This window comes from Nomascus leucogenys, chromosome 20 (assembly GCF_006542625.1).
Source record: "Nomascus leucogenys isolate Asia chromosome 20, Asia_NLE_v1, whole genome shotgun sequence".
Taxonomy (NCBI): Eukaryota; Metazoa; Chordata; class Mammalia; order Primates; family Hylobatidae; genus Nomascus; species Nomascus leucogenys.
This window is the reverse complement of record NC_044400.1, coordinates 36,224,990-36,249,337: the sequence shown is the minus strand read 5'-3', so window position 1 is coordinate 36,249,337 and position 24,348 is coordinate 36,224,990. Positions and strand designations below refer to the sequence as shown.

The 24,348-nt window shown below is 53.5% G+C and overlaps 2 protein-coding genes across 6 annotated transcripts in view; one reads left to right on the top strand and one right to left on the bottom strand.

The window, feature by feature from the left end:
- The window catches only part of ARHGEF4 (Rho guanine nucleotide exchange factor 4), a 204,590-nt gene extending 182,176 nt beyond the window's left edge, over positions 1-22,414 (bottom strand). For 3 of the 5 annotated variants that reach the window (XM_012497811.2, XM_030801453.1, XM_030801454.1), the window contains exon 1: positions 22,326-22,413. In XM_012497811.2, the coding sequence (XP_012353265.2) occupies positions 22,326-22,364 (39 nt within the window). In that variant the 5' untranslated portion in view covers positions 22,365-22,413. Of the gene's footprint in view, positions 1-22,325 lie in introns of all 5 variants that reach the window. The other 2 variants (XM_030801452.1, XM_003281756.4) reach the window with 2 other exon arrangements.
- Positions 22,363-23,882, top strand: LOC101179426. Its single transcript, XM_030801102.1, has 3 exons — positions 22,363-22,423; positions 22,529-23,008; positions 23,295-23,882. Exons 1-3 carry the CDS (start codon positions 22,363-22,365, stop codon positions 23,453-23,455), a joined length of 702 nt encoding a protein of 233 aa, XP_030656962.1. The 3' UTR covers positions 23,456-23,882.
- The last annotated feature ends 466 nt before the right edge of the window (positions 23,883-24,348 follow it).

Sequence of the window (24,348 nt, the reverse complement as noted above, 5' to 3'; positions counted from 1 at the left end):
AGGCTGCAGTGCAGTGGCACGATCACAGCTCACTGCAACCTCCGCTTCCTGGGTTCAAGCAATTCTGCCTCAGCCTCCCAAGTAGCTGGGATTACAGGTGCATGCCATCACACCCAGCTAATTTTTGTGTTTTTAGTAGAGAGGGTGTTTCACCGTGTTGGTCAGGCTGGTCTTGATCTCGTGACCTCATGATCTGCCCGCTTTGGCCTCCCAAAGTGCTGGGATTACAGGCATGAGCCACTGTGCCTGGCCCAGATTACATAATTTTTCTTTTGTCATTTCTGCTTTTCTTGTATCTAAGAAACCACTGCCTATCCCAAGATGCAAAGATTTACTCTTATGTTTTCTTCTGTAACTTTGTTCTTTTTATATTTATTTGTTTATCTATTTGGATACAGAGCCTTGCTCTATCCCCCAGGCTATAGTGCAGTGGTGTGATCTCGGCTCACTGCATCCTCCACCTCCTGGGTTCAAGTGATTCTCCTGCCTCAGCCTCCCAAGTAGCTGGGGTTACAGGTGCCTGCCACCATGCCCAGCTAATTTCTGTATTTTTAGTAGAGACAGGGTTTCACCATGTTGGCCAGGCTGGTCTCAAACTCCTGACCTCAGGTGATCCACCCGCTTCAGCCTCCCAAGGTGCTGGGATTACAGGTGTGAGCCACCATGCCTGGCCTGTTCTTCTGTTTAAAGATGTTTTGGCTATTCAGGATCTTCTGAGATTCCACCTACATTTTAGGATGAGATTTTCTTTTCTTATTTCTACAAAAAACACTTATTGGGACTTTGATAGAGATTGCATAGAATCTGTAGATCACTTGGAGTAGTCCTGACGTCTTAACAATATTAACTCTTTCAATATCTGAACACAGGATGTCTTTCCATTTATTTATGTCTTGTTAAATTTCTTTCGGCAAAGTTTTGTAGTTGTCAGTGTACAAGTCTTTCACAAGTGTACAACCTCCTTGGTTAAGTTTATTCCTAAGTATTTTACTCTTTTTGATTCTACTGTAAGTGAAATTCTTTTTTTAAACAAGATTGTTCATCTTCCTTCTTTTTAATGTAGGTATTTATAGCTGTAACTTTCCCTAAAGCACTGCTTAGCTACATCCCATACGTTTTGATACGTTATGTTTCTGCTTTCATTCACCTCAAAGTACTTTCTAATTTTTCTTGTGAGTTCTTCTGTGATGCATTGATTAGTTAGGAGTACGTTGTTTAATTTCTACATATTGTTAATTTCCTAACTTTGGAAAACATACTTTGTATGATTTCAGTGCTTTTGTATTTGGGGGCTGGTTTTATGGCCTAGCACATGGACTATATATATATTTTTGTTTGTTTGTTTGTTTTTTGAGACAGAGTCTCGCTCTGTCACCAGGCTGGAGTGCGGTGGCACGATCTCAGCTCACTGCAACCTCTGCCTCCTGGGTTCAAGTGATTCTCCTGCCTTAGCCTCCCAAGTAGCTGGGATTACAGGCACATGCCACCATGTCCAGCTAATTTTTTGTATTTTTAGTAGAGGCGGGGTTTCACCATGTTGGCCAGGATGGTTTCAATCTCCTGACCTTGTGATCCGCCCGCCTTGGCCTCCCAAAGTGCTGGGATTACAGGCATGAGCCACTGCGCCTGGCCCTTGGACTGTATTTCATATGCAATTGAGAAAAATGTGTGTTCTACTTCTGTTCGGTGGAGCATCCTATAGATGTCTGCTAGGTCTAAATGATTTGTAGTGCTGTTCAAGTCTTCTGATTTTCTGCCTAGTTGCTCTATCAATCAATGAAAGGGTGATCTCCAACTATTGTTGTTACATTGTTTGCTTCTCCCAACAATTCTGCCTGTTTCGGCTTCATGTATTTTGGGTCCTGTTAGTAGGTGCACATATGTTTATAATTGTTTTATTGTCTGGATAGATCTAAACTTTTATCATAAAATGTCCCTCTTTATCTGTGGTAAAACTTCTGTTTTAAAATCTATTTAGGCTGATATTTATATAGCTACCCCAGCTCATGCAGTTATGATGGTATGTTTTTCCACCCTTAACTTTCAACATATTTGCATCTTTGAATCTAAAGTATCTCCTGGCCAGGTGTGGTGGGTCACATCTGTAATCCCAGCACTTTGGGAGGCCGAGGCGGGCGGATCACCTGAGGTCAGGGTTCAAGACCAGCCTAACCAACATGGAGAAACCCCGTCACTACTAAGAAAGAAAAATACAAAATTAGCCGGGCGTGGTGGTGAATGCCTGTAATCTCAGCTACTCAGGAGGCTGAGGCAGGAGATTGACTTGAACCTGGGAGGCAGAGGTAGCAGTGAGCAAGATCGCGCCATTGCACTCCAGCCTGGGCAACAAGAGCAAAACTCCATCTCAAATAAATAAATAAATAAATAAATAAATAAATAAAACAAATTTAAAAAATAAAGTATCTCCTATAAAAAGATATAGTTGGATCTTGTTTTTCTTTTTAAGAAAAAATTCATTCTGACAGTCTCTGCCTTAGTTTGGGTTGTTTAATGCATTATTGGTATGGTTACATTTATAGCTGCCATTTTGATTTTTGTTATTTTTTATGTGTTTTGTCTTTTTGTACCTCTGTTCTTCCTTTTGCATTTAGTGAATATGTTCTAGTGTGACAGTTTAATCTTTTTAATGCTTTTTTTTTTTTTTTTTTTTTTTACTATGTAAGTTCTTTTCTTAGTGCTTGTTCTAGGGCTTACAATATTCATCTTAGCTTGCAAAATCTACTTCAGATTTATACTACTTAATTCTAGTCAGATATAGAAACTTTCCTCTTACATAGCGCTACTCTCTTCTTTGTGTGTATGTGTGCATTACTAATGTTGCACACATTATGCTTCCATATGTTACAAACAGATAAATACACTGCTTCATATAATCTTATGTCTTTTTTAAGGAGTGGAAAGGAAAGTACATATTTACAGAGTTTATTATGTTAATTTTTTTTTTTTTTTTTGAGATGGAGTCTCACTGTGTCGCCCAGGCTGGAGTGCAGTGACGCAATCTCAGCTCACCGCAAGCTTCGCCTCCCGGGTTCATGCCATTCTTCTGCCTCAGCCTCCCGAGTAGCTGGGACTACAGGCACCTGCCACCATGCCCAGCTAGTTTTTTGTAGTTTTTTTTCTTTTTTTTCAGTAGAGACGGGGTTTCACCATGTTAGCCAGGATGGTCTTGATCTCCTGACCTCGTGATCCACCCGCCTTAGCCTCCCAAAGTGCTGCGATTACAGGCGTGAGCCACTGCACCTGGCCTATGTTAACTTTTTAATTTCCAATTCTCTTCATTTCCTTCTATGGATTTGGGATGCCACCTGCTAAGCTCCACTGCAGCTTTGTTCCCAATCACCTCTGTGCTTTTACTGTGAAGCATATTACATTTCTTTTCCTTTAATACTTTAAGTTTTAGGGTACATGTGCACAACGTGCAGGTTACATATGTATACATGTGCCATGTTGGTGTGCTGCACCCATTAACTCGTCATTTAACATTAGGTATATCTCCTATATGCTATAGGTCCACCAATACAATGATATGTGGATTATTTTCTGCAATCACTTTCTGAAAAGTTAAGAGAAGAAAGAAGAAAAAATATGCAATTGCTCTATCTTTTATAATTACCTAAATAATCACTTTTGCTGGCAATCTCGATTTATTCATGTGGATTTGAATTATTCTCTGGTGTCACTTGCTCTCAGCCTGAGGAATTTCCTTCAGTATTTCTTGCAAGGCAAATCTGCTAGCGACAAATTATTTCCTTTTTTATATCTGAGAATTATTTTATTCTACCTTCTCCTCTCCTTTTATTCCCATATATGTTGGTGCACTTAATAGTGTCCAACATTTCCGAGTCTTTGTTCATTTTTCTTCATTCTTTTTTACATTTGTTCTTCAAATTACATAATCTCTATTCATTAAGTTCATTGATTCTTCTACTGTTCAGCCCCTCTGTTGAATTTTTCATTTGGTTAATTTCTATTTGGTTGTTATATTTTCCATATCTTTAACAATATTATGTATTTGAAGAGACATTGCTATCACACCTTCCTTGAATTCTTTATTTGTGGCTTCCTTTAGTTATTTGAACCTAGTTATAATAGCTGCTTTGAAGTCTTAGTCTGCTGAGGCCACCAATGACACCCCTTCAAAAAGATATTTCTATGGCTCGCTTTCTGCCCTGTATATGGGTCACATTTTCCTATTTCTTTGCCTGTCTTTTATTTTTGTTTTGTTGTTGAAAACTGGACATTTCAGATAACATTATAGCAATTCTGATACTAACACTTGTCCTGTGGGTGTTGATATTGTTATGGTTATTTTTTGATTGGTCAATTGTTTATTTGTTTAAACTTCTGGTTGCCCTGCCTTTTGTTTTTTCTTGAAGTAAGCAATAACGACTTAACTCAGCCGGCTTAGATTACTCAAACTGCACATTTCATAGAAAACACTGGCTATTGATTGGCTCCTGAGAGATCATCTCTGAGGTCTTAAGATATCCTGCCTGCTTTTGTCTGCCTGAGGCCCTGGGGGACTGGAGTCTGAATAGTTAAGTTCAGTCATGCAAGTAATGCATGCCTATATGACTGACCCCAATAAAACCCTGGGCACCAAGGCTCAGGGGAGCTTCCTGGTTGTAACACTTCACGTGGGTTGTCACACATTATTGCTGAAGATTAAGCACTGCATGCCACTCCCTAGGAGGGGACACCTGGAAGCTTGCAGCTGGTCTCTCCTGGACTCCACCCTCTGTACCTCTTCCCTCTGCTGATTTAAATCTGTATCTTTTCACTGAAATAAACCATAACCATGACTATAACAGCTTTTCAGAGTTACACTCATGGTCCTGTGAGTCCTAGTGGATTGTCAAGCCTTACAGTGGTCTTGGTGACCCCTGACTCATGAACCTACCAGCTTCCTCTTAGTTGCTCCCCACTAAGAGCTGCACTGTTTTTGGCAGTACCCTTAAGGCATGGGTTCTCCAACTTTTTGTTTCGAGTAAAAAGTCAGACTCCTCCGGCCGGGCGCGATGGCTCACGCCTGTAATTCCAGCACTTTGGGAGGCCAAGGCGGGCAGATCACAAGGTCAGGAGATTGAGACCATCCTATGAATGGTGAAATCCCGTCTCTACTAAAAATATATAAAAAAAAAAATTTGCCGGGCGTGGTGGTGGGCGCCTGTTGTCCCAGCTACTTGGGAGGCTTAGGCGGGAGAATGGCATGAACCCAGGAGGTGGAGCTTGCAGTGAGCCGAGATTGCGCCACTGCACTCCAGCCTCGGTGACAGAGCGAAACTCTGTCTCAAAAATAAATAAATAAATAAATAAATAAATAAATAAAGTGAGACTCCAGCAAAACTGTATGCCCTGCCTTTCCCCTTGGGCAGAAGCCCTGCATCAGAACACAGAGCTGGGGGTGGGGGCCTGCTTTTCCTGATGAGTGGGCACTGGTTGGCTGGCAGTCCCTGGTCTTCCTGTCTTGCCCCTCCTGGTGTGGAACCTCCATCCTGTGAGTGAGATGAGACAGGGGGCACTGGGGCCCCAGTATCCCAGCCTGCTGTGCCTGGAGCAGGCCTCCACCCTACAGTGTGGATTGGGTGTGGAAGTGATCCCCAGACTTCTCAGCAGCACTTGCCAGAAACAGAGCTTCTGCAACCTGGGGTTGGGGATGAGAATGCCAGCAGCCCGACCCTCCTGGGGTGCAGCCAAAGCACCAGCCTATCAGAGGACAGGAGTGACAGCCCCGTCTTCTTGGCCATACCTGCTGGGGTAGAGCTTCCCCAGGGTGTGCCCACTCCACTTCCTAGGAAGACGTGGGGCGTGATAACCTCAGATTTACAGGGCCAGACTCCGAAAAATAAATGTGTGTTATTTGCCCCCCCTGCCAAAGCATCAGCTCCAGGACAGGGGTCTCAGCCTGTGACACTGCTGATTCCCAAGCACCAAGGACAGGGTTTGGCCTATAATTTTAACACTTGAATATTCCTTACAGCTATGACATAATTAATCATTCTGTGGATTTTATTAACCATTTTGTGCAGGTATGCTATAATTTTTTTATTTACCGTTTCTCTTTTATTTGTCATGTTTCTTGGCTTCCCAAGCTCTTTCCACACACATCATCAGATTTTATCCTCACAGTGACCCTATGAGGTGAGCAGGGCAGGACATTCCCATTTGACATACAAGAGGACTAAGACCTCTATCCTACAGGCTAAGTAACCTGCCCAGAATCTCACAGCAAGGTATGGGGAAGGCTGAGACTAGCCTGTAAGTATGACTGTCCATCCTTCAAGGCTAACTAAGCTCACTATAGTATCTCTGTGGCCTGCATCCTCCGGCTCACCTCCTGAGCCACACTGTAGGGCCCCACCATTCTTGGGATGCTGGCAGGGCTTGTGTGGTTTTCCCACAACATCGGACCCAAGCAAGGCTGCCACTCCCATGCTGTGTCCTGGTGCTGTGCCGACTCCCATTGGAGAGGGGGAGACCACACCATGGGCCCCTAGGAGAGCCAAAGACAATGGGAGACGTTGCTCTTCCTGGACACCGATGTGCACAGGCACCTGGACCACGGAGAGCCCACACCTGGCTCAGCAGCTCATCCCCAGGGGACACACAAGAGGCCCAGGCCTGCAGAGCAGAGACATGCCCCTCCCTCACAGCACCTGTGAAACAGGCAGGTGAAGACTGGCTGTGTGCTTTGCAGAGTGGCACGTGATCGAGGTTCAGAAAGGAAGGGAGAGGTAGCTGCACGAGATGCCTTGTCTAGACCTCACCTGGACTCAGGAAGTCTGAAAAACAACTCTGTGAAGCCGGCAGGATGTTCCAGGCAAGAAGGCAGAGACCAGCCAAGCGGTGTGCCCAGAAGTGCTTTCCTACCTCAGGCTCGGGGCTCCCTCCTCCACCTGCTACTCTGAATTTTCTACCATCAGGATCCATCACTGGCCACGTGCACAGTAGCTAACACGCACCGTGAATCATCATGCAGATCCTCTGGCAGACCCCAAATTGGGTCTTGGGATAGGTGTGGGGATTCCAGGGTCCCTTATGGTGCCATATGAAGGCTGAACAGGACAGTGGAGACAGCCCCCTGGAACCCAAAGCACAAAACATGCATGGCCTTGGTGCTGGACACGCCCTGCTGACCCTAGATGGGAGCATCAGGCTGCTGGAAGGAGGTTCTTCCCAGCTGCCCAGGTGGCAGGCCCCACCCAGGGCAATCAGTCTGCTCTGAGCCTCCAGATGGAGCAGCCAGCTGTTGCCGAACTCCCAGCTGCCAAGGCTGCCCTTGTCTCGCTCAGCCCTTTTCTGTCTGCTCCTGGGCTGTGGGCTCACAGAGGACAACCCTGAGGAGTGGCGCCTCCTGTGCGTGCTGGCTTGAGACTCAGCACAAGCTGCATCTCTCTGTCTCCCCACTGCGGCTCTCCACCGCCCGCAGGAGGCAACGGGGCTCAGGCCCACCCCAGTCCTGCTCGGCTTTCAGACCTCTCTCCCATCCTGCAGTCTCCTCCTGAGACTCTCGGAGTTCTGCACATCGTGCTCGCTCACCTCCGTGCAGGGCGTCCCACCTTCTGGACCAGGCTCCCCAAACCCACCCCACAGTCAGTCTTGCCCGGGGACTTCCCTGGCTCACAGTCCCCACCTACCCCCGCCAGCTCACAGTCTGGCCCGAGGGCTCCCCCCTCCCCACAGTCAGTCTTATCAGGGCATCGATTCATCTGTGCAGCCTCCTTGGAGGTCTGGAGGCAGAACGGCGCCCCGATGTTGTGCCTTGTGCCTGTGCCCTGCCTGACACCATGCTGTGGTCTGCTATCACCTGTCCATCCTCTCGGCTCCCCAAGACTCTCCTTTCCTCTTTGACAGGGTTGAGAGTTTCCTTTCCTGGGCTCCCCACACCAGCCATGACCTGGTCATATCTCCCACTGCACAGGTGACGCTGTCGCTGTGGGCCAGCCCACCTGTCTCCACCACTAGACCCATGGGCTCGTCAGAAGGGAGGCCCTGCCTGAGCCTCTGCATCCCCAGCCCCAGCGCAGGGTGTGCCATGGAGCAGGTGCTCAGCCAACTCTTGAAAGAATAAAAGCTGTGAAGTTGGAACGGTTCATCTCCCCCACTGTAAAAATAACAGCTGTGATAATAACGTAGCTGCGGATAAAGTGCTGCCACATGCCCTGTGCCTTTTAGACATTATTTAATCCTAACATGAGGCAAGTCCGATTGTCTGTACTCTCCAGGTAAGGAAACTGAAGTTCAGGACAGTTAAGAACCAACCTGGCAGGTGGCAGCATTTGAATTTGGACCAGGTCTCCAGCTTCTACATTCACTCACCATGTCTCATTTGGGCCTTACGCAAGCCCGGAGAGACTGGCAGAGCAGGTCAACACCCCTGCATTTCCTGCTGGCTGTGTCCATGGAGGCCCTGGGAGGGTCGGGACCTTGTTCCAGCTCACGGATGAGCTAAGGACAGCAGCAGTCGGAAGGATCACAGTGGCCAAGAGCCGTGTCATTACCCTTCTTCTTCGTGTGACCCACAAAGTGTTGAGCTCTGCCCTGCTGCTTTGCAGACTGGAGCCCCCCAGCCTGCCCACTCCACCCTCTCAGACAGAGACCGTGCGCAGCTGCCCACTCAGGTCCAGAGCACCTGCACAGTGGGCGAAGGGCGGGCCTCGGCAGTGCAGCAAACTCCTCAACCCGCGTGAACCGCGCCAGGTTCTGGCTGAGAGCATGTTCTCACCCCATTCCCAGCTGCCTGTCTCATGGGAAGATGTGAGCTTCCTTCCCCTGAGAAGACACAACAGCCTGAGCACCAGCGCTGCATGGCTGATGCACGCGAACCAGGGCTGGCTGCGGAGCTGGCGCCAGCACCCTCCTGACAGTTGGCGCCACCAACAGATGCATCCATATTAGTGTCCTCTCTGCTCTGCATTCCCAGGTCACAGCTGCCTGGCTGCCAGGGCAGGAAAGGCACATGCTGGCCTCTAGCAGGTCCTATCCCAACCACTCTTCTTAAAGTGCAGGCACTTCTCCGCTCCACAGCGGTCAGGACTCCGGTGTTCACAGCAAAGAAAGCTGGCGGACTCATGTCCCGCCCACCCTACCACAGCTCTGCAAGGGGACCCAGCAGGCTGGTATTTTTTGGTTGTGCAGCAGAATGAACCCATTCCCAGGAGCTGAGTAAATGGCCCAAAGTTGGAACTCGGGGGCTGCCCAGGCTACACCGAGAGCCTGAAGCCCCTCAGGCCTGCGTGGGACAGAAGCTTCTCCCTCTGACAATGCCCCACAGAAGCGCATGCACGACAGAGGCCCAGCAGCCTCAGCTGCCATCCGAGGGGGTCTTGTTGGAAAGACTGTACCGTGGCAGGGGGTTTGACGCTGACTCCTGCTTTCCCTTCCTGTGTGGCTCTGCTCACCTCCACATGCACCTCAGTCCCCTGTCTACCGAGGGAAGCCCTATCACGACGACATTTGAAGGTAGGGAGGTGGGGTAGGGACACCACCCTGTGGCCCACTGCACCCTGCTTGGGGCACTGTAGCCCCCACAATCTGCCCTACTTCCCACGGGCTATGTGCCCACCTTGTGGATGCAGACAGCCCACCTGGGAGAACCTGTGTCCTTGCAGGGGGAGGTGTTGGGCAATTCGGAATTGGGAGTGCAAACAGTAGCCGCTTGGATGCTGGCTGTGGATGACGGACAGCTGGAGAGGCTCCCAGGACTGGGCTCATGGAGGGAGCAGAGCAGAGCCAGCTCTCAGAAAGCCCCTGGCCATGGGAAGCAGCGGCTGCCTAGGCAGACTTGGGACAGCGGTATCATCAGAAACAGTAGCTCTCCATGGTGTCCTGAGAGGAGACCCCTCCACATGAGGGGTACCAGGGACACAGCAGGCAGTGGCCAATGGCTCCTCCTTCCTCAGGTACAGACAGACCTGATTCCACACACTTCCCAAGAGGCCCCTAGAGAGGCTGCCCCCTCCCTGGGGCACTGGCCCAACTGCTCCTGTGAGTCCCTCTGAGGATGCCCTAGAAATGGGGGCTGCTTTGAGAACCCCCATGGGGCCAGGAGGTTGACCCAGCAGTAGGGGAGCCTCCTGTTGGGGTGAGGGCTTGGGACCTCCGTGAGATGCCACACACTGGCCCCAGACCACGTGTGCAGTTACAGCGTCCTGTTTCCTGCTTACAAAGATGCCACTAAGTCAAGGAGAGCTTTTGAGGGAGAAGAAAAAACCACTATGTTAAATGTGCATATCAATTATAAATGCATTTTCATTTCACAAGTATTATATCGTTTTTTAAAAAGTGTATCCTAGGCTGGGCAAAGTGGCTCACGCCTGTAATCCCAGCACTTTGGAAGGCTGAGGTGGGTGGATCACTTGAGGTCACAAGTTTGAGACCAGCCTGGACAACATGGTGAAACGCTGTCTCTACTAAAAATACAAAAATTAGCTGGACGTGATGGTGTGCACCTGTAATTCCAGCTACTCAGGAGATTGAGGCAGGAGAATCACTTGAACCTGGGAGGAGGAGGTTGCAGTGAGCTGAGATCGCGCGACTGCACTCCAGCCTGGGCGACAAGACTCCGTCTCAGGAAAAAAAAAAAAAAGTGTATCCTAGATCATGGAAAGGAGGTATGTGACAGTGGTCCCTCTGCTCAGAGATTCAGGGTCTCCTCCTTCAAGTTCCAGGACAGGCAGGCAGCCTGGGACAGGCTGTGGGCTGCCCCCAGGAGCAGAGTGGCTGCCATCCCACCTCAAGGCCAGGGCACTGGGGCCCCAGGCAAGCCTGTCTCTAAGGGCAGCAAAGGGGGTGACCCTCCCTATAGGGCACAGAAAATTTCTTTGCATCCTAAAGCCTCCCCAGCCCTGCCCGCATCTCTCTGCCCCCGATATGACAATAAACACCCAACAAAACAGGGTGTTTTTGCCCCAACGCTCCCCAGCTTTTTCATCACTCTCCCGTTACTCTTCGGGGAGCTCCGGGAGGTGGGCACACTGAGAAACAAACTAAAGTTGGGACACTGAGAGGGGTCACGGAGCCAGAACCCAGGCCCCAGATCCCAAGGGAGGGTGGGAAGAGGTGCTCTCGGCTGGGGATGGGGACCCAAGGAGGAGGGGGGGCAGCAGGGGAGTCCCCACAGCTGTCCTCTCCTTCTCTGCCATTGGGGGGTGCACAGGTGGGCAGTGCCCCCAACTAGCATGGCTGGGATGGAGGATCCGAGGTGCACAGGGCCCCCTTAGCCTCTCCAAGGCGCAGCTCTCATTCTGCCCACCACCCTCCAGCTCCAGAATGGGAGCCGGTGCCTGGCACCTCCCCTTCAGGGCCCATCACCCCTGAGCCTCACTGCCCCACCCAGGCCTGTCTCCTGTGCCCTGTATCCCTGTCCCACTGACACTGACAACCAAGCATGTCCCCTCGGGGCCTGGTCTCCCTGCAGCCTGGGAGGCAAGTGTCATGTGACTGGAACCCTCACTAAAACATGCACAGGGCCCCAGCTCCACTCAAAGCTCCAAGCCCAGCACCAGAGGGAGGAAGAGACAGGATCACTCGAGTGCTGTCCTCAGGAGGCTCCCTGCCGTCCACTGGTTCCTGGGCCCTGGGAATGCCAGGCCGGTGGTGCCTGCACACCCATGTGGCGAGTGCTTCCAGTGCCAGCGCTCACAGCCTTCGCTGAATTCTCAGAAGGATGCCAACCTTTACTACCCAGAGGGCTCAGAAGCCCCTGTCCAGGGGCTGCAGGTACGTCTTGCTCATGACCTGACCTCCTCGGCACCCAGCACGGGCCTGGACTCTAACTAGACTAGTTAAATGCTGTGTGTGGGGATGAAAACACTGGACCTGGGGTCTTGTCGGTATGTTGGGGCAGCACACAGCGTGGTTCAGACGCGATCCTGGCCTGAGGCCCTGCTGCCCCACAAGGTGGGTGGGAGCAGCCCAGAGGGCATCTCCCCACAGGCCTGCGGCAGCCCCTCTGACGCCGGGAAGCCTCACCCTTCAGGCCAAGGCCACCCACCCTATGCAGATGGCCTGCTCCCACCCTAGAGACTGGCCACAGCCCACCCTCCCTGCCCACCTGGGCAGAGATCCCGTGTCCTCGGATGACTTTCCTTCCTCTCCTCTGGAAGAGCCCCTGCAACTGCGTGGCTCCTTCACACCCGTGGCCTCCACTCAGCTGGTCAGCTTCGCCCACAGACAGACCCCAGCCCAGCGGCCCAGCTCCATGAGGCTCAGACCTAGCCTCTCAGAGGGGCTGTGGGGAGGGTCAGGGCACGCAGGCCCTCATGCCAGGGGCAGTGGAGCCAGCACAGGGATGGGCCTTCAGGGCCGCCTTCCATGCCTGACTCACCCCCAAGTGGAGACCTCACCTTCTCTAAGCCAGCACTGTTCCTGTGAAGCCTCGCCTGATGTTTTCTAAACTCTAGAACTCACAGAGAGAAAGGGGACCTGGGTGGACCCGGGGAAGGACAGGACACCAAATGTGCCCCTGCTTCAGGGGGTCAGGCCCTCAGAGCCAAGCGTAGGGGTGGAAAAGCAGCTGGGGCCGCAGCATTGAGCACTCAAGGTTTGCAGGTATAAAGGAACATTCCACAAACGTCAGCACATGTGACTGTCACAGCCATCTTACAGAGAGGGACCATTATCCTCGTTTTACAGATATGAAGACTGAGGGATGAATGATTAAGTCACATCAAATGTGCACAGTTATGATCTTTTGGTGCCTCCAAGTCCAACGTGGTGACTGAAACCTCCTGTCTTCCAGATGCCTCTGGGTGCCCATGAGGTCTCAATCATTTCCCCCGGCCTCCTCTGCATTGAGGCACTCATACTCCAGGTGAAAAGCGATTCAAGCGGAAGCAGGAGACACCCCTGGTCACTAATATCACCCAGTTTGTCAGATTCAGCTCAGGCCAGATTCCTGGGAGGGGAAAAGTAGCCTGCTTCTGGAGGGTGCAGCCGGCTTTGGGGCCGGGTTTCTGGCAGGGGCAAGGCTGGGAAAGGGCCGCAGAGTCACCTTGACTGCACCCAGTGTGTCCGGAATCCACACGGGGCTCTTAGCCCGCACACATCAGAATTACACTCAGGCTTTCCCTAAAGACCTGCTCAGGCTTCCTCTGGAGAATCAAATCTGGGGCCTGGAGGGCTTGGCACATGTCTGTGGATATGGTGGAAACACACTCTGTGTATCTGCCATCCGGCCAGGCCCTGATTCTCCAGCTAAACATACCTGTGTCACATAACTCGACCCCCGGGGCCCACAACTCCCACCTCATGACGGATCAGAAAAACAAGCCTCTCCGGACTCATGTCTGAGCACAGACAAACGTGCATTGCCCTGACCACAGAAGCCCCATCAATACCCTGCACCAGCTGCCTGAGTGTCCCAGCTGCCTGGCTGTCCAGCTCTGGCCTGGCTTCCTTCCTCCTTCTGCTAAAGAAAGACCCCTGACCCTAGAGCTGCCCCGACACCTCCTGAAGGCATCCATCCAAGCAAAGTCCAGCCTCCTCAACCCCTCTCACTGGGCCCAAATCCTGCCCTAAGTGCCTTCTCTCTCGCCGTCCCATGTCACTCTCCCCATGTGCACCTCCCCACGGCGGGGGTCACAGCCCCCGCAGGCAGGTTCCTGAGGGTCTTGGAGGGAGGGCACTGGCCTGGGAGTACTGAGAGGGAGGACTGGCTTACGCTACACAGCCAAGCAGGGCAGGGAGGCTGGCGCAGGGCCAGCAGCCTGGTCCTGCCTGGCAGTCGGTGTGGGTGGCTCCTGTAATCCCAGCACTTTGGGAGGCCGAGGTGGGCAGATCACAAGGTCAAGAGATCCAGACCAGCCTGGCCAACATGGTGAAACCCCGTCCCTACTAAAAATACAAAAATTAGCCGGGTGTGGTGGCGGGTGCCTGTACTGGGCTCCCATGATCTTCCTGCCTCAACCTCCCAAGTAGCTGGGACTACAGGTGTGTGCACCACGCCACGCTAATTTTTTTTAAAACATTTTTGTAGAGACGGGGTCTCCCTATGTTGCCCAGGCTGGTCTGGAACTCCCGGGCTCAAATGGCCTCCCAAAGTGCTGGGATCACAGGTGTGAGCCACCGTGCCCGGCCAAAAACTCACTTTCTACCTAGAGCAGGAACTTCAGCCAGCAACATCAGGCAGCATCACACTTGGCCAAGTTTCAGAGATGGGTTTCCATTCAACCCCACTGGTTATAAGAAAAATATGGCGGGCCGGGTGGCTCATGCCTGTAATCCCAGCACTTTGGGAGGCCAAGGAGGGCGGATCATGAGGTCAGGAGTTCGAGACCAGCCTGGCCAACACGGTGAAACTCAGTATCTACTAAAAATACAAAAATTAACTGGGTGTGGTGGCGGGCGCCTGTAATCCCAGCTACTTTAGAGACTGAGGTAGGAGAATCACTTGAACCCGGAGGCGGAGGTTGCAATGAGACGAGATCGTGCCATTGCACTCCAGCCTGGGCGACAGAGTATAAGACTCTGTCTCAAATATATATATATTTGTTCGGGGAAGACAGAAATAGAGATTGGGGGGGATAGCTAATAGTTGTTGGGTGCTCTCTCCACACGCTTTCCCTTGGTTTTGTTATTTTAAATTTTCACACACCCCTGAGAGTGGAGGGGTGAAATGAAGGTGCCCCAGGGCACAGAGCTCTATGGGAGAGTGGGCCCACCCAGGGGCCATCACCGTCATGAAGGGACCCTGGAAAGAGGGGCAGCTTCCAAGGAGTGCTCCAAGGAGACCTCTTCTCAAGCATGGGCAATCTTTAGTTCACAGGCAAAAAAGCTGTGGAAGAGAGACAAATCGACCCCTGTGGTACACACGTGGCTGATGCCCAAGGCATTTCAAGCTAGCCAGGGTGGGACAGGGTCTCTAGGGGTTTACTGCCGGGGTTCGCATCCAGCCAACAGGGCTGTGCCCACCAGGCAGGGCGCGCAGCCTCCTTTACAACAGGGCAACGTGAGGGCTGGAGGGCCTCACAGGCAGCACCATCCCCGTCCGTGGAGGGTCCCGGAGCCAGGGACGGGCCAATGGGCAATATTGTTTAAACCTCACCACCTTATAACTGGCAGAAGGCGAGGGGCAGCCCATTGCAGAGATGAGGAAATCACATACGGGATCCAGAAAGACATAGCACTTCTCCTGAGCCAGGGAGCTAGTTGCACTCAGTGGGAGAAGCGAACAAAATGTATCAGGTCAGTGACTCCTACAGGAGACCCAGAGTGAATTCAAACCCTCTGCAGGGTCTGGTACCTTCCCAGGTTATAAACAGTGGCTGGAGTCTCAGGAAGGGCTGAGGACACCTGGCCGAAGCCAGTGGGAGGACACGCACACAGAGGTGGGGCAGGCTGTGCCCAGCCCATATCTGGAGAGCAGGACTGTGCTCCACCCAAGTTTGGACAGAAGGTTTCAGGAATTCATGTCTCTAGAAACATCAATCTGGGGCCCTCTGGATTCAGGGCCCTCCTGGGCTCTGACCTGGCCACACACAGACTCAGCGCATTTCCTGACGCTGTGCTCTAAACCCTGGCCCTGCCCTCAGAGCCGACAGCCCAGAGGGAGAGAACAACCTTTGGAGATGCCAATTATGGCCCAACAAGCAGGGGGTGCTTGAGAACGTGTGTTGTACAGAAAGACCATCTGGTGAGGTCAGGGGAGAGCCCAAGGGGGCAGAGGCAGGGTCTGGAGGAAAAGCACAGGTGGGAACCATGCCCTCCCCCGGAAGGGCAGTGAGGGAGATGAGGCCCATAGCAGGAGGAAGCACTGGTGCCTCTGAGCAGCAACGCAGCCAAGACTGGCAAGTCCAGGGTAGCAGGAGGCACAGCCCAGGGGGGGCACCGAAGGCCTGCTGGCAGGCAGCTGGCTCCCCTGCCAGGTCTGCGCCACCCACTCCGCCATGCAGGAGACCAGCCTCTGTAGGGTTCAACAGGACAGCCCACCCCAGCTCAGGGTCTCCAGCCTTGGGTTCCTGCTGCGACCTTCACCCAGAAGAGTTCAAGGATGCAGGTGGCTCCCTGGCAGAGGCCCCAGGAACCTGTAGTTTAGACCCTCCTTCCCCCACAAAAGTGGAGGGGCCAAGTGAGTCCTGGCAGGATTTATCAATCGTACACCATGAGTGGGTATTGGCTGCCCCGTGCTGAACAGCTGCCGGGACTGGGGAGAGGAGCAGATCCCAATATAACTGAAAATCTGGCCCCATCTATCTTGAAAATAGAAAGGAGGCAGATATCCTCTCGTCCCACCCTCTGGCAGCTCAGCTAAGACCCAGCCAGGACCCTGGCTCTTGAGGACAGACCTCACCGCCTACAAGAGACACTAGAGGGTGTTGTCAGTAGAGCAGTGGAGCCCACACCCGGGGCAGCCCCACAGGCCCAGCTGCACTTCGCCCCCTTCATCCCTGCACAAGCTGGGCCAATGAGCTACCCCCAACCTGCCAAGAGGTCACTCTTTTTTCACTTAACTGGAGCCCTTTACTGTCTTTGGCAATCAAGATCCTTCACTAGTAAAGAAACTGGTACCAGGATCCCTGCAGATAAGAGATCTGCAGGAAGGTGGGGAGGAGAGCTGGGACTGCGGATTTCACCTAGTTGAAGCCAAAAGCCATGGAAATACATTACCACTGTGGAAGATGTGGAACTCCAGTATCTCACTGCCTGCATGGCCAGTCCCTAAATAAATTATCAATGGTGGCCAAGTGACTACTGGGTGCTTTGTGGGGGAAACAGCTCTTGCTACAAAATCCAAATGAAAGGCATGAAGAATCCAAGGACTGCCGGGTGCGCTTGCTACTTCTAACTGCCCTGTACAGCTTCAAGTGAGGTAATAACACACTCTGTCCTCACAGGGCCTCTCTACCACTCTACATAAAGTACGAGTATCTCTTCTCTCCTGCAGCCACAAGCCTGAGATATTCCAGAACCAAAAGCTGTCTGACTCCACCAATCTGCAGACTGGCGCATTATACAGAAGGATGTGTTGTTTCCTTGCTCCTTGAGTGACAGTCAGGGTATGGTTTGGGAAAGAGTGGGACCCTCACCTTGGGAGTGGGGGTGCACCGGGGGCTCACAATCCCACTGAACCCTTGCTCCTCTCTCTGGCTGCTTCAGGCTGTTATGCCCTCCCCAGCAAGTCACCCTGTTCTGCTCATGCCCACCCTGGCCCCCTTCCCTGCCTCCAGGCCAAAGAGCAGAGTCAGATCCCAGCATAGCCAGGGGAACCAATTACAAGTGAAACCATCAAAGAAAAGATTCATACTTCAGAGAATGAGGACTGTGCCAACATACACCAGCAAAAACCAGGGAGAATGGTGAGAACGGATTTGGAGCGTCCCCGACCCGTGGGGGAAGAGCATCACCCCAGGCCAGGGCAATGTGCTGCTGCAGGTGCGCCCCCCATGCTGGAGTCCAAGAGCCAGAAGGTGAGCTGTTGGTTCCCTGAAACCTCAGCTTGATAGTGGCTCCACAAAGTGAAATTGAAAAGTCAAAATCCCTTGAAGGAATCCAGATATCTGAAGGGATACAGTGTTGGTGGAGACCGATCAAGAGCAACCTGTACAACATCCCTAACCATGTCTCCAGGGGAGCCAAAAAGACCTGCCCCAGCCCGAAGCACCAAGAAACATTTAGGAAGGAGAACACCAACAGCTTGGAATATTGCCACAGACATCGTTCTCTATCAGCTGGAGATGATGATGGGAGACCTTCCCGTTGGTGGAAATTCTACAAATGAGAACGGTGAGGCTGGCACGACAGAGGATGGGAGGAAGCATTCAGGTGCCGGCAGCCAGTGGGGCACCTGGATGTTCTCATGCTGAGGCTCCTTGGCACGGATGACTCACCCATGGCGCTGCTAGGACTGAAATCAACAGGTAATGCCAATAGGGTCCTATCTGACGTGTATAATATTAATAGAAATGTGAAAAAAAAACAAACTTTCTAGGCCTGGCATGGCGGCTCACGCCTGTAATCCCAGCACTTTGGGAGGCTAAGGTGGGCAGATCATGAGGTCGGGAGTTCGAGACCAGCCTGGCCAGCATAGCGAAATCCCATCTCTACTAAAAATACAAAAAATTAGCCGGGCATGGTGGTGAGTGCCTGTAATCCCACCTAGTTGGGAGGCTGAGGTAGGAGAATTGCTTGAACCCAGAAGGCGGAGGTTGCAGTGAGCTGAGATCGCGCCACTGCATTCCAGCCTAGGCGACAAAGTGAGACTCTGTCTCAAACAAACAACCACTATGTAAAACTAGGTCTGGTAGGCAGGAGTCTACCATGAGTGCCTAGAACAACATCTGGCGCATAGTAGGTGTTCAACAAATATTTGCTGAATAAACTGCATTGCCCCTTGCCCAATTCCCAAATTTCACTCAATAGACCCAAATCTCCTTGAGTTGTAGGGAGGCTGGTCACCTGCGTAACAGCACAGGTGTATGCTGTGACTCTTCCAGAGCCTCCCGGACAGAGAAGTACCTGGACCTCCTGCCACCACTGAGGGCTGGTTCTGAGCTGACACTGTTCCTGGTAGCCCAGGATGTCTCCACAGCCTGCCACCAGGAGTGAGGCTTGCGAGAGGCAGTGGCATGCAGGCCATGATGAGAGCTGTGCCCTGCGTCCACCTCATGGCAGCCCACTGGGATCCCAAACCTGTCCTATGGCCATTTCCCTAGCTCCTGAGTGCTCAGGTGACAAACACATGCCAGTACGTGGCAGGAACTTCATCCTGGCTTCCTGAGCCATGGTGTGGAGGCTTCTATGGTGGGAAAGACTACCTGGATGGCTCTGCAACTCCCTCCCCTCCAAAATAGTGGCTCATTAGCAACACCTCATCCCTGGAGACTGAGAAACCACCAGCACCCAAGGCAGAAGACGCTGCTGCATCCCCCCTTAACCTGCCAGGTAGGCTTGTGCAGGAGACACGTGGCCTTGAAAATGCGGTGGACGGCTCTGGGTTCAATCAAGTGGATTCTCTCATCAGCTGTGCTGTCCCACTTATGACCTCCCTACCGGACTGAAGCTGTCACAATCCCTGGCATAGTATAGAGCCACTGATTGGATGAAAACTCGGTCTATGTGTGTTGTGTGCACCTGTGTGTACACCTGTGTGTCTGTGGTGTGCCTGTGTGTCCCAAGTGTGTATGCCTGTGTGTGCCCGCATGTGTACCTATGTATGCCTGTGTGTGTGTGTGCCTATGTGTGTGCTTCCTGCTGCAGTACTCAGGAATCCACGGAAGTGGGTTGGCTTCCTTGTCATGGGGCACAGCACCCCACCTTCGTGACTTGTCTTGGCTTACTGATTCTGTACCACGGTTTAGCCAACGAAGACCTTGACCTTTCTCTCCTAAGGACCTCATGTGGGTCTTCTGCACACTAATAGGTCTTGGAGGAAACCAAGTAGCAAAGTACCCTAAGTGTTAGGACATACATGTACCACAGTGTAGGACATACATTCCATGAAAATACAGGGACCTGCCACTTCAGTGATGGCGTGATGGCTCCAGGCAGGAAGCAGGGGGTCCAGCTGTCTGGAACATTTTGAAATACACCCTCAAAAGCAAAAGTCATGCTTGGCCCACACACGATGCTGGGAGGGCCTTTGGATTTTTGAGAGAACATATTTTCCTCATGGGTGTGCTGCTCCTCTAACTCATTTGCTGGGTGACCCCCAAGCCGGTGCACCTGTGTGGGCCCCTGGCAGGTGCAGGCTCCCCGACTGGCCTGCCTGCACGCGGAGGGACTCTGCCACACGACTGTAATGCCCCATGGATCCCACGGTGCCCAACGTGCTCAAGCAGATCTATGTGCTGTACAGAGGCTGTACCAAGTGCCACCAGAAGGCACACCTGGGGCCTTGGGGTCCTCCTCCTGCGCTTGGTGGAGACTAGCTGCATCTCGGCTAACAGAGTCTGACTGGGGGACCCGGACGATCTGAGGTTCCCAGAATGAAGTGGGCCTTTTCTGGCCCAGTCCAGCACCCATCATCAGGGGAACCTCATAGGACCAATCCCTGGGGACACCAGGAGGCACCAGGTGGTGACTCAAGCACGTAGCTCCCCTGCCTGCCCCACAACCTGTGTCCTCACGGGGTATTCCTTACGACCAGTGTCTGAGAGGAACAAGTATGAACTATGTTCTCGGTGGCTCGGCAAGGCACACTCACACAGCCAGAAGTGGACTGCTGTGGCAGTCAGAGCCCCTCCCATGTGGACAGCAGAAAGGAGACCCTCTGAGGGACACAGATGATGCTCCCTCTGGTGTGCACAGGGAGGCCTCAGGTGTCTCAGGACCTACAGGGACTGAGACAGACACACGGCAGAAAGTATGGAAAGACCTCTCTGAATAGATGGGGAAGTGGAGGACAGTGTGTCTCACGAATACTTTCACAAAGGCCAAATCCCAGGAGCCTCCCAGGCAGCAGCAGGCAAGGTGGCTGCCCAGAGATATCTAGTGGCCTCTCCTCCAGCCACACTCCACTTACTCCTGGAGTTTCTGGGGCCAGCTGGGTGACTCAGATTCTGCCCAGGCATCTCGGATTCTGTCCGGCCACCTTCCCCTCACCTGGGCAACTCCTTGCCACCCTTGCTGTGGGTGTGGCAGAACCAAGGTCCAGGGCTCACCACTTCATAAACACACTCACATTTTTTTCCTTCCTTCCTTCCTTCCTTCCTTCCTCCCCTCCCCCCCCCCCTCCCCCTCTCCCTTCCCTTCCTTTTCTTCCTTCCTTTTTTCTTTTTCTTTTTTTTTGAGACGGAGTCTTGCTCTGTCACCTAGGCTGGAGTGCAGTGGTGCTGTCTCAGCTCACTGCAACCTCTGTCTCCCGTGTTCAAGCAATTCTCCTGCCCCAGACTCCCAAGTAGCTGGGATTACAGGCGCCCACTACCGCGCCCGGCTAATTTTTGTATTTTTAGTAGAAACGGGATTTTGACATGTTGGCCAGGTTGGTCTCGAACTCGCGACCTCAGGCGATCCGCCCCCCACTCGGCCTCCCAAAGTGCTGAGATTACAGGCATGAGCCACCGCGCCGGCCCACACTCACATTTTCTAATAAGACCTTCACACTAACCCTGAAAGGTGTGGAGGGCGTGGAATCATCACCCACATTTTTCAAAACAAAGACCCAGGTGGTTATGTGATTGTCCCAAGATTGTACACCTCCTCAATGACAGAGTCGGCGTTTGAAGGGGGTCTGAGCTCTTCCAAGCCATCTCCTACACTCACTAGCACAGGTTCCTGAAAGGCTGCCTTCCCGGCTGTCCGGCCCTCTCCACTCTTGACGCCTGCATCACTTCGTTATCGCTGGGGGTGGGAGCTGATGCCAGGCCAGCGGATAGGCTGAGGGCAGGCCTCCTGCGGGTCTGCCCTGGGTCACCTGGCTTCCTGCCCCTTTCACTAGAGCTCTCAGGGCCACAGAACTCCAACCCCAAACTCCCGTCTTCAACTCTGGGAGAAGATGGCTGCACAGCCAAGTAGGGCGCCCTCCCGCCCCGACAGCCCCACAGAGGTCTGCCTCCCCCTGGACCTGCAGCTGAGAGCTGGCTGTTCTGCTCATGCTGAACCTCATGCCTCTCCTTTCATGCAGTTGCTCCCAGAGTCGGAGCCCATCGGAGCCCAGCACCACCCAGCGTCGCAACCGCCCTCCCGCTGGCTCACCTGGGGAGGTCGGGCTTGGCAACCTGTGGCCGGCCACCCCTGACAGTGCCCCGGAGCCTCCTGCCCACCTTGGGGTTCCTGTGGGGGCAGCGAGGTGGAGGCGTCCCAACTGAGTGGGTCCCCGATGGTGAGCGGGCCCGGAAATCGGGCCAGAGAGGGGGCACCCCTAGCAGGAGCCCAACCGCCACGACCCCAGTTCCAGCCCCTTGCTGCTGCTGCGCCCTCGCGTACTCTCAGCCTGGGGAATAACTCAACAGCAACCACTTCTCCGGCACCCACCGGGCCAGCACCAGCCCTCCTTCCCGAAACAGCTGGTACTGCGCCAAGCGGCAGAGGCTCTGAGTGCCCCGCGCGCCCAGGCCGGTCCAGGCGCGGGGAGGCCGGCTCAGGCGCTCGCCCTTGCCCTCTCAGGGGCTCGCCCCGGGCCGCCGTCCCTACCGCCGCCAAAGGAGCCCCCTCCTTCCCCGCGCTCGAGGCGGCCCTACTTCGCAGGACGCCGCCTCGGGTCTGCACGTCGGAAAGTTGGGAGCGGCGGGGAGCCACGAGGGTGTCCCCACCCACCAGGTGCCCCGGGGACGGTCCGGGGCGCAGCGGCCAGCGCGGGCTGTGCTCCTCCCCATCTGCGCAGGGCGCCGCGAGCCCGACTGCAACTCCCGGACGCCGGCTCTTACCTTGAAGAAGCTCCGGAGGAAGTGCATGACGCTGAGCATGGTGGCCGCCGGGGCGCCCGGAGCCGGGCCGCAGAACTACGCGCCGCGCCGCCGAGCCGGCTCCACCGACGCCACCCGGCGCCCCGCCCTAGGGTCCGCCCCCGCGCCCTCGCCGGGACGCTCCGCCCCCACAAACCTGGCCACTCGAGGCACGTGAGGTCCAGGCTCCTGCCCTGCCCGCTCCAGGGCTTTGGTCACCCCCGGGACTGGGCACGCACAGGCACACAGCAGAGCCGTCCACAGACCCGGCCCAGAGGCCCCCAGGATCATCCCACCCAGCCGAGCTCCTGGGCCGCCTGTGAGCCTAGGGGTGTTTTCTCAGAGAGAAAGCAACACGCGTCTTGCGCATTTGCACATCTCCAACGCACCGCTTCGGCCTGTCCTCCTCACCGGAGACTCAGGTGCCTCCGCCCTCCTGGGAGTAGGGGCGGCCTCTCTGCTGAGAGTTCTGATTGTCAAGCTCCGAGAACTTTCAGAGCTCAGTCCGCCCAGCGTTCTTGTTTACCAATTGAGGAAACGGAGGCCCAGAGAGGCTCTGCAGCGCGCCGGCACTCACACACCTGGTGGGGACAAATGTGGACTAGAATATCTGGGACCGAAGTCTTGGCCTCCAGCTCCCTCTTGCCTCCCACTTACCTTTCCAGGTATGTCCTGCAGATAGGATGCAAGTGGTCGGTCACACCCATAACCATTAAGGAGCGCAGCTTTCTGCTAAGGGGCAAAGGGAAGTCCTTGCTGCTTTCTTTGCAGGGGTTTAAGGAGGCAGGGCCTGCCCAGGAAACACTCTAACCAGCCCTAGGACCGCACTATTTTAAAATCAGAAGAAAAAAACTGAGTATAATAAAATAATAATGAATCTAGTCTGGAGTATAGTCATCTTTATATGCATGCAGTTGTAAACTCTAATTTTAACTATTTTATTTTGTGCAGGAAGAGGCCCACGAAAGCTAAGACCCCAAGGCCCATGTGCACCATACTGCAGCCGTGCTCTGTCCACCATTTCTGGGATCGGCGCCCCACAGAGAGACAGCATCTGCCCAGACTGGCTTTTTGCAGCCCCGCTCAAGCCCGCACCCTCGTCCAAGTCTTAGCCCCGCTGAACGCTATGCCTGGTCGGCAGTGCGTGTCAGGGGTGCCTGGCAGAGTGTGCATTTTCCCTACACCCAACCTGTCTCTGCCTCTCCCCAGGCCCTTAGAGCAGCCAGGCCGGGCGAGAAGCTTGGGAGATAGATACCCAGTGGAGGCACTGTGGGACCATCTGAAGATCCTGCGTCCCCTGTCCCACCCTTTATGTCACCCAGGGTCCATGACTGTGCTAGAAGCATGTCCCTGAGGCCCATGGTGGTGGGAGGAGGGTGTGGGATTCGGATCTGGGCACCTGGCTGTGCTGCACACCAGTTGTGTAATCAAGATCATCTACTCTAAACACGTATCTTTAACATTCTAGAGGAGTGACCGCCTGGTGGGGTTGCCATGGAGAGTACGTGAGAAATTAAACCTAACAGGTGCTCAGCAAAAGTTAATTCCCTCTTCTTTGAAGGCTTAAAGCACTAATCCCTGGGGCGGGGGGCGGTCCAGTGAAAATACACAACCCCTGGCCACAGGTTCCATTGTTGTCTGGACTCCTCTGGCTGACCAGTGGACAGCCCTGGACCTGGGTTCTCAGACCTGAGTCAGAACCACGTGGAGGGCACCATAGAGCTTAGGCTGCTGCCCCTCACCGCTGCCACCCTCGCACAGGATCTGGGGTGGGGCCTGAGAATTTGCATTTTAACATGTTTCCAAGTGACCCTGAAGCTGCTGGCCCTGGGACCACACTTAGAGAACCCCTGGTTCAGGCTATGGGGCCTGGGCCAAGCTCGCCGTCTAGCAGAGGATCAGACCCCAGGTTGGAGCATAACCGTCATGATGGCTCCATTCATCAGCCACCTGCTGTGTCCCCGCACACCCAGATCCCCGCCACAGTGCAGCCTCCCAGGAGAAA

Excerpts from the sequence above, each read along its gene's own strand:
- LOC101179426 (XM_030801102.1), top strand. The coding sequence starts at position 22,363 with ATGGTGGCCGCCGGGGCGCCCGGAGCCGGGCCGCAGAACTACGCGCCG. Across the intron at positions 22,424-22,528 it reads CGCGCCGCGCCGCCGAGCCG|GCTCCTGCCCTGCCCGCTCC; the intron begins GCTCCACCGACG and ends CGTGAGGTCCAG. Across the intron at positions 23,009-23,294 it reads CCTCCCACTTACCTTTCCAG|GAAGAGGCCCACGAAAGCTA; the intron begins GTATGTCCTGCA and ends TATTTTGTGCAG.